This window comes from Otolemur garnettii, unplaced genomic scaffold (genome assembly GCF_000181295.1).
Source record: "Otolemur garnettii isolate 467f Iridium unplaced genomic scaffold, OtoGar3 scaffold00205, whole genome shotgun sequence".
NCBI lineage: Eukaryota > Metazoa > Chordata > Mammalia > Primates > Galagidae > Otolemur > Otolemur garnettii.
Window position 1 is genome coordinate 2,077,056 of NW_003852600.1, and position 10,087 is coordinate 2,087,142.

General features: G+C 46.0%; 1 protein-coding gene across 1 annotated transcript in view; it reads left to right on the forward strand.

Moving 5' to 3' along the window:
* ME1 (malic enzyme 1) overlaps nt 1-10,087 on the forward strand; it is a 161,719-nt gene that overhangs the window by 134,990 nt on the left and 16,642 nt on the right. The window contains exons 10-12 of the mRNA XM_003801301.3: nt 4,646-4,751; nt 6,412-6,554; nt 8,483-8,656. Coding sequence (XP_003801349.1) covers nt 4,646-4,751; nt 6,412-6,554; nt 8,483-8,656 — 423 coding nt within the window. The remainder of the gene's footprint in view (nt 1-4,645; nt 4,752-6,411; nt 6,555-8,482; nt 8,657-10,087) is intronic.

Below are 10,087 nucleotides of genomic sequence, written 5' to 3' on the forward strand. Positions count from 1 at the left end.
GCAGTGTCCACCTGGGGAGCCAGGGAGCCGGGGGAAACTGGGAGATGGTGGTATTAGAAAGAAAAGAATTTAAGTAAATATATGGTTAAAAAAAAAATAGGAACGACTGGATGTTGATGGGCAATTAGAATTCTCTGTCACAGTATGAAAAGAATTTCGGTATTTGGTTATAAAAGCAATACGACATATTCAGATAATCTGATAAATGTATCAGATTGTATTACAAACACATTTACCTTCTGCTGGGTGGAACGCTAAAAGGACCTATAGGCAAAGCCTGTAATTCACTTAGTCTTCTCTACAAATACAGATTTTCTCAGCAAACCTCAAGATTATCCTATCGTATTTCATTGAGATGACTATACGTAGTTTAGAATGGTGAATAATTATCCCAAGATTTTTTTTTCTCTGTTGGAGAAACTAGCAGCCTGCATTAGACCCATCCCCTTGTCTGTGAAAACATTTCAAAAAGAAAATCTCTAAACTTCTGAAGTTGGCTCCATGCTGAGCCTCCTGGAGCAGGTCTCGCTGTCCCATCACAGGGACTCTCCTGCCTCTGCTCCTGCTGCTGGCTGCAGAATCCACGCTTCAGCCACAAACAGGAAAGCTGTCGGCCACAGTAGCTGTGCCCACTGTGAGGCAGAGGTCGTACCACCTCTGGGGGAGAGGGGCACAGTCACTGCAGACTGCATATCCAGCTGAGAAAAACCAGATGCTTCCTGGGCCTCCAGGACACCCACCTGGTGGCCTGGGCTCTGGACGCCCACCTCTCCTCTCGAGTGCTGGGAAGATGATGAAGTGTTTAACTGGGAAACTCCAGCTGCAAGAGAGTCTGGGGATACAGGGTAGCCTCAGGTACAAGCAGAGTCACACTGGAAGCCTTGGAGTTCTGTGGTGTCTGCCTAGTTCTTAGCCTGGTCTTGCCTTTACATCTGACTGTGCATGTGCATTGCTGGGGGAAACAGGCCAACACCACATCACACTGGGTGCCAAATACTCGAAGCCAAAGCTGTTATTTCCCGGAAACGCCTCCCCACCCACCACTTTATTTTGTACCTCTCCTGCAAGTTTCGCATATAAGAATCAAAACAGTCATAAATCTGAACTTGTACTACTTCCAGAAATAGTTTGAAGATAATTTATATAGTTAAAAAATCATGACCGTCACACATTTCCAAATTCTTAGTCCTATCCATGACCAGAATCGCTCTTTTCTTTCTAAGAATTACTTTAGACAAGTAATGAAGGCAGGGACGAGGGCACTGAGGCAGCCCATGGGTTTCAGACACGTTCTTTCCATTAAATCATTTCGGGGAGAGAGACCTCTTGCTCCCAAAGAAAGGAAGGGACAACATTAAGGAGAGGAAAAAGGTGGGATATGTGGACAACATGGAAGTCCCTCCTGTATCAGTCAGTCAGCTGTGCTGCTGACAACCACGGGATCTCGGTGACACGCAGCAGTTACAACTGCCCACTGACCGGGGGTCAGATGGGTGACTCTCAGCCACAGGTCAGGACCACATCCACTTCTTAAGCCTCTTGTCTTCCTTGGTCCAGCTGGCCAGACTCGTCTAAGGTGAGCAGTACAGGATGGGCAGTGGGCAGGGGCAGTCGTCAGGCTGCCCCAAAGCTGGACGCTCTCTCTTCCGCCCACACTCCTACTGAGCAGACCCCTGTCACTGGCAGCTTTCCTGTTTGGCTGAGATGTGGATTCTGAGTCAGCAGCAGGGCAGAGGCAGGAGACCCCTGGCCGGTGAGATCCGTCTGTGTGGCAGGATCTGCTCCTGGGGTTTGCGTGAGGTCCACTTCAGACTTTAGAAGGTTATTTTTATTGGGCACATGTTCAAGTCCAATCGTGGGAGAGGAAGGTACACTCTGCCTTTGGTGGAAGAAACTACAGAGTTGGATGACAAGAGGATTGATGGGATAGGGAGGAGGAGGAACTGGGGCCAATTTGGTCTGTTAGCTAAAGACTGATGATTAAGAAGATCCGAGGCGCGTTCTTTAAAAGCACTTCACAGACCTCTTCTTCTTCTCTGTGACTGATAGATTATCATTCGGCTCAGCCACTTTTTATATGCTGGGATGACACTCACACTCTGATGAGGAGTCCCACTATGTCACCCTCGGTAGAGTGCTGTGGTGTCACAGCTCACAGCAACCTCCAACTCCTGGTCTTAAGCGATTTTCTTGCCTCAGCCTCCTGGTAGCTGAGACTACAGGCGCCCACCACAACGCCTAGCTATTTTTTTGTGAGGTCGTCTTTGTTGTTTAGCTGGCCAGCGCCAGGTTTAAGCCGGCTAATCTGGGTGTATGGGGCCGGCGCCCTACCCACTGAGCTACGGGTGCCGCCTTATTAAAAGGAATTTTTAAAAAGTCCTGCCTTATAAACACAACAGAAGTGTTGTGTATAAAGGGCTCAGTGTTGCTGCCCAGTGTAGGCTCACAGCACCTGTTGTTCTTCTGCAACTTTGACTAACTCTAAAAAGGCAATGATAGTGGATGAGCTTCCTTGTACAATTTGATGCTTCATGAAAGAAAATTAATATGATTCTTTTATATAAAGAATTATTTCATATATCTTTTATTTAATTTATTTTTTTGAGACAGAGTCTCACTATGTCACCCTCGGTAGAGTGTCATGGCGTCACAACTCACAACAACCTCAAACTCTTGGGCTTAAGCAATTCTCTTGCCTCAGCCTCCCGAGTAGCTGGGACTACAGGCACCTGCCACAATGCCCGGCTATTGTTTTGGCTGTATTTGTCATGTATTTTGTATTTTGCATTTTGCTGTTTGGCAGGCCCGGGCTGGGCTTCACCTCCAGTGTATGTGGCTGGCGCCCTAGCCGCTTGAGCTACAGGCGCCGAGCCATATCTTTTCTTTTAAAATAAACGTGGCGAGCAAGACTATAGATAAGGTTCACAACTCAATATCCCTGGAGCCTCCCATTCCCTGCTGAAGGCAGTACAAAGAGGAAGCGTCAGGTTTGATTCTGGATGAGCTAAGTGAGGTCTTTCCCGCAGCATCGCAGATGCCCTGGGTTTGATGTACAGAGAGAAAGGGCAAGATAACTTTTCCAGCTCAAAAATGTGTAATGGTGAGAGCCATTCGGTCCAAGGTCATCATGGAAAACAGTGGTACAAAAATAGCACTTTATAGCAGACTAGAAGAAAATATGCCAAAATTAGAAGTGCTGAAATTATGATATTTTTCATCTTCTTCATAATAATTTTAATTACAACAGCAACAACTAGCATGAGCTCTGTGAACCGGCCCAGAGCCCTTTACCTGTATTACATTTCATTTAGCCCAGTGGCCCCCAACCTTTCTGGCACCAAGAACCAGATTGATGGAAAACAGTTTTCCATAGACAGGGCATAGGGCGGGGTGGGGTGGGGTGGGGTGGGGTGGGGAGGCCTGGGCGGGGCCTGGGCAGGGCTGGGCGGGGCCAGCAGTAGGAGCAGCTGTAAACCCAGATGAAGCTGCTTTGCTCACCGCCCTCCTCTTACTCCTGCTGTGAGCTGAGTTCCCAAGTGCCGTGCAAGGTGGGGTTTCCACGGATAGGGTTGGAGGGCTGAGGGACGGAGGGGTGTACAGTGGACGGGTGGTCTCTGCAGCCTGCCCCTACCAGGCCATGTGCCCCACTCAGTGGCCCAGAAGTTGGGGACTAGAGATTTAACCCAGAAGCAACCTGATAAGGTAAAAAGTCTCATTCTGCTCACTCAGAGCAGATGAGGAGACAGGCGCAGAGAGGTTCATGTTTCATATATAATTTTCTATAATTCAATGTTTTGCTTTTAAAAAACAGAAATAAAATAACCTTTTAAAGCCCGAAAACTGTACCATCGTCCAGCTTAATTTGCAGACAGTCTGACATACTACTCACAAAGCTTTTCCTCCTCGGCAGAGGGGCGCTGTGTTGGGAAGACTGAGTTCTGTACAACCACCTTGAGCAGGTGGCTTGGACCACGAGGCCTTAGGTCCCCAGGTGTGAGATGACTCTGCTGACACTGGCTCTACTTCTCAGAATTGTGGAGGGGCTCAAATGAAATGCATGACAGTCACAAAGTACCATATAAAAGTAGGCAGTGAGGTATTGTGGAGTCAAATCTCAAACATTTGTAGCTAGAATATTATGATTAAATGTTCACTGGATGACACATGACTCAGAAAGTGAAACACACAGTGCTGTGAACGTGGCTGCAGGTTCCCTTCTTCCTCGGCGTATGAGCCGGAGCTGCAGCTGACGTCGAGAGGCTGGAGGATGAGGTCGTCAAGGCTGGTGTGCAGCCAGCAGTGCGGGCCAGTCACTGACATTCTGTACCACTGTTAACACTGGTTTCCCACAAATGTCTGTTGAGTTACAGTTTTTAGTATTAATTACTTGAATGAAGTAAAGACTTTGTTTTGCTCACTGTTCGTGGGCATTGCCTAGAAAATGGACACGTGAATATTTGTAGGAAGAAAGAAGGAAGTAATCCTGGCAGTTGGACAGGAGCGGTAAGGGAAGGTATTAGGCACAGCACCTAGAAGTGTGGGACGTAAATACTGGTGATTCTTATCACATGTGATCCCCTGTGTGCATCTCTGGGCCCCACGCACATTTGGCAGCTGTGTAACTTCTCCTATTTTCCCCACTTAGCACCGTGCTTCCCTGACACCAGAGAAGGAGGTGTTTGCCCACGAACACAAGGAAATGAAGAACCTGGAAGCCGTTGTTCAAGAAATAAAACCAACTGCGCTCATAGGTAAACGTTCCTCTCCCTCTCGGTCTCTCTGCACCCCCATCTGACCTGGTTGGTTTTCTTACCACTGATCTTTGGAGGACAATCCAGCTTTCTTGAAACTCTGACCCTTGGAATTCACACAACTGAGTTGCTCAAGCAGTGGCCCCAGGAGAGACCTCGCCTTGTTAAGTCCAGTCTTCGCTCTGGCTGTGGCTGGTCCTGCTGAAGTGTCTGGCTCTCTGCGGACTCCGCAAGCTGGCTGACACCTGGTGTAGTGGGCACTTTGCTGGACCTCGTCACTTCAGACAGACAGAGGTTTTCAATCAGGAGAGATTTGTTCCCCAGGGGCTGGGGAATAATTGCTGGGAGAGGAAGGTCAGAGAGGAGGGAGAGAGCACTGACCTCCAGCGGGCAGAGGCCAGGTGCCTCTGAGCATCGGGAACGTGTGGACAGCGCCATGGCAGGGAGTGGCCAGTGCACGTGTCAGCGGTGCTGCGGGGGGGGAGATACTGACCTCACTGGACCTCCTGGAAGACAGAGCCACCTTATATGGCTTACAGAGCTCACCACGTCCTCACACACTGCAGGTGCTAACACCTGTAATGTGGTCAAGTCTAAAGCAGTAAGCTCAGAGGAATTCATGAAACTTGGTCCTTATTTTGTGCATATATAACATCTGTTTTTACATCTGTATTATCCTCTGTTCCTGGAACTGTGAAACAAACAACCGTATTGAGAACAATGATGACCTTAATGGAACAGCTGAACTCCACACCAGGAGCTTCCTTAGGCTCTTAGTATGATCTTTTACAGAATATGTTCTATCCGTAATCTTGGCTGTTTTTCATTTCCTTTGTGCTAATTCATCTGTTAAAATTCTCTTAAGACTTCAATTTTGCAATTGAGTCAGATGATTCTTCTAAGTGTTAGCATTGCTTTTTAAGGCCAGGTATAGTGACTCTTGCCTGTAATCCCAGCAGATTGGGAGGCTGAGGCAAGAGGATCACTTGAGGCCAGGAGTTTGAGACTAGACTGGGCAACATAGCAAGACCTCATTTCTAAAAAAAAGTAAGAAAAAAATTACCTAGGTATGGTAGCGGGCACCTGTAGTCCCAGCTACTCAGGAGGCTGAGGCAGGAGGATCACTTGAGCCCAAGAGTTTGAGGTTGCTGTGAGCTACAGATGTGCCAGTGTACTTCTGCCTGGGTGACAGAACAAGACGCTGTCTCTAAAAAAATCAAAAACCACACCTGATTACATAATTGCTTTGTAGCCTGAATAGACTAAAGTAGACTCACAGAATTCCTTATAGAGAGAGCATATATATAGCCCACATTTTAATTTCCTGATACAAATACTTGTAATCAGAATTCTAAGTGATTAGCTACTAACTCTTACTATATTATGAATCAAATTTTATCTTTAAATGTTTTTATAGTGCTTGCTTCGGCAGCACATATACTAAATGTTTTTATAGATACTTGTAGATTTATGACTAAAAATTATTGGTATTAACAAACTTAATTCTTTTTGTCACTATACTTTAATTGTGACTGTTCTGCCCAGTATTTTTTCAGGGTCTCTTAGAAAATCATCTGACACATTTCTTCATACTGGAGGGGGCTCCTTGGGTGAATTAACAGCGATGGGCCTGATCACCGGTTTCTGATTTCCTCTTTAGGTGTTGCCGCCATTGGTGGCGCCTTCTCAGAGCAGATTCTCAAGGACATGGCTGCCTTCAATGAACGGCCGATTATTTTCGCTTTGAGTAACCCAACTAGCAAAGCAGAATGTTCTGCAGAGCAGTGCTATAAAGTAACTCAGGTAAATCAAAAGCTTAACTAAAATCTTAGGAATCAGATTTTTATTTGTTACAGGGAGGTCTAGGATTTCTGACTTGCTTATCATAAAACCTTTAAAAATTATACAACCAAGATTGTAAGAAAAGTGTACAGACCAGAGAAATGAGAGCTACTTCCTTTTCTAAAATGTTGCATAAATCTTCTTCTTTAATAAAATAAACTTTGTAATGTTGCAGTGATAACTTTCCTCAGGTGGTTTGGAATTATCTAAGATTTGAACCAAAAGTTAAGTAGAAATGAAAGACCTTGGTTCTCGATGTTGATTGACCTTTCAACTGGCCAGTCCCAAACATTGACGTGTACAGGATAAAGCCACAGCCTTATTTTTGCTTTGCTAAATCCTGGGTTTGGGTTTTGATGCTGTGGTGTAGCCTTTGGGCAGCTCCCCTGCTGCCACCCAGCTGGGGTGGGGCCCGCCCTGATTTATTGTGAACACTCTTGCTCTATTAGGTATCTGATAAGTTAACAAGAGCCTTTTTCCTATCAAAGACCTGAAAATATCATTGGGACAAAATAGAGGTTGAGTCACATGTATCTCAAACATTTATTTTGCATATAAATTCAAAATGAACGGGACAGGTAAACACCACACGGGGCGTCACTGCACGGCTGGGGCTCAAGGGCTCTGCGTGAAGGCCGCTTGTCAGAGGTAACGCTTTCTGGCTCAGGGCCTCCGCGTTACTGATCTCTCTTGTGTAGGATGCCTTCTATGCCTCTACAGTTTTCATTGCTATCTCATCTCTGCATTGGGGAATTTGCCCCACATTATTTGGTGGTCTTTGAATCCTTAATGGGAAGACAAAAGGCCCTTTAAGCAAACGTTTGAGCGGTGCCTTGTACTGTTCACATGATGAACTTGTCTCCAGTTCCTTGTTCTGTCCCAGCACATGCCAGTAGGCCTCAAGGATTTAGAGACTCGTGTGCAGCAAATATAAACGAAGTTAGCCAAATGTGTGCAGTTGTGTGTCTCAGAATTTGCATATGTCTGATTTAAATGGCCTCAGCCTTTTCTCACGGCCGAGCCTGATGTCCTGCGTCGTGACATGTGAAACGCTGAGAGTCTGAGGCTGAAAATTTCGCCACTACTTTGGTGAGATGATTACAGAGAAAGGAAAGGTCTGCCTGTTGCTGGCTGTGAGTTTCTGCTGGTGCAGGCGTAGGTGAAAGGTAATAGTTAGTAAGGGTTACAATACAAGGTCAGACTATGAAGTCTGTGAACTCATCCTAGAAAAAGTGCTGCATGCCTCCCTGCTGAGTCCGCTGTTCACCTCCGACGACTCCCCTTGGGAAGCTCTGCTCCAGCACCAGCTCCTGGGCCGCCCTTCGAAGCACTTTTTCTGGGATGAGTTTGTGATCTTACCCATGTGACTTTGTGTGATGACAGCTCCGATGGCCATTCCAGGCAGAGTTCCAGACTGCTTTGAAGGACGGGCTAGGCGCTGGGTCGGTGCTGAGCTTCCCAAGGGCATAAATAAAACCTACTCCAGTTTTTACTTTGTAAACATGTTGATCCCTAATCCTGGAAAATATAAATCCCTAAAGTGCCATTATTTTCAATGCTTTAATATTAACATGTCATTTCATCCTCATAAATCTGTATTTGGAAGCCTGCGTAGACATAGCTGATGAGCCTGTGGGTGGGACTAACCCAGATGACACATGATGGTCTCAGGGATCCTGGACTTTGCACTGTCCTGGGAGTGAAGAGGAAGTCAAAGAACCATCCAGACTTGCTGGTCAACACCACGATTGATTCTCGCCCAGACTCAGTAGAAAGTTAATGAAAACACAGGCTTCTTTCAAGATTCATTATTTAGCCTGGGGAGCACTTCATTATATTTGCCTTAAAATATTTTCCTTTTTAAAGCTGGTTGTGTGTCTGTGTTGTAGGGGCGTGCAATTTTTGCCAGCGGCAGCCCGTTTGACCCCGTCACTCTCCCGGATGGACGGACCCTGTATCCCGGCCAGGGCAATAATTCCTACGTGTTCCCTGGAGTTGCTCTCGGAGTTGTGGCTTGTGGACTGAGACACATCACGGACAAGATTTTTCTCACTACTGCTGAGGTATCGTGGAGTCCTCTGTGTGCTCAGCCAGGGCTGCCTGATGTTTATCAGTCTAACATCTCAGCTCACTCTCCTGGCACCCTTGAACCCATAGTTAAACTTCCACAGCCCACTTAAATTAGGTTGATCCAAAAAAGAGAATATACTTACTGTGCTTTGAACTTCTTTCAAAAATAGTTTAACTGATGATCTTTAAAATTCTTTGTGGACACCTAAGACCCTCTCACTAGTGTGCCAGGGCACGTGGGTTGAAAATCACTTGCTAGATGAAGTCTGAAGAAGAGAAAATCTCTCCCAACGGGGAGTAAGGGTGGGTAGTGGGCATACACCGAGTTGCTGGTGAAACGCTCTCCAGCAGGCGTTAGGAAAACTGCATCTTGATTTCTTAAAAGGAACCTTTTTATATCTTCCCACTTCTGATCAGGTGAGAGTAATGAGATAATTAAAAATGCTGTTTCCAAATGATGATTAAGTGGTGACTATTTCTCGTTTTAAAGTTGCTTTTCCATTAAGGAAAATGTAAGCTTTGTCTTTTAAACGTGTGTCAGGGTACCGGCTGCTCACAGTAGCCAGTGGCTTATGGGGTTTTTTCTAAATAACTCTAGCACCCTCTGGTGACAGATGCCACTAAAAATATTTTCTATTTAATATCCAAGAAAAGTAAAGATCACTGCCAAAAAAACTTTGAAGAAAAATAATGAAATGTGGTGGTGTCAGCAGGTATCATTCTTAGGAGGCGAGTGTGCTCTCTGGCCCAGCTCTGCTGGCCTTCTCGTGGGTGTCACGGTGGCACTCCCGTCCCTCACGCATCTCAGCCACGTCCTAGCACTGTTGTCTTTGTGCCCTTTCCACGGCCCTTTTAACTGAGAGTTTTTCTTCTAGCACAAATGTTTCGTTCCTTCTTTCAATGATGCTTCCAAAAATCGTGCCCATCCGTTTCTTTCTTTTTTAATTATTATTAAAGCTGTAATAGCTGTATACATTAACATCCATTTTTCCTATTACCTTTGTTCTAATAGTGGCCAAAGGTGTATCTCTTGATTTTCATCTTGTACCAAATCTCCATTTACGTGCTGGCAAATGCCCCAGAAATGCCCCAGAAATGCCCTGCTTGTGTCCTCAGACACAACCTGCTTAACAGCACGCCTGTGTCTGTGTTCACATTCAATATTCACGTTCATGCTTGTGTTAGCAGCACCCCTTTCCAAGCAGGCACCAAAGGTCAGAAGCCCAAGGCCCTCCTGCCCTCCCTCTGTGCCGCAGCCTTCAGACGCACCGTCCAGACGGCCCCCGTCGCTGCTGGGTCTCCCCCTACCTGCTTATTGGCCATTTGTCTGCTTGCTTGGGAGAAGGTTCTGGTCATGTCTCTTGCCCAAAGATAGATGGGGTTGTTTGCTCTTTTCTTTCTTTCTTTCTTTTTTTTTTTTTTTT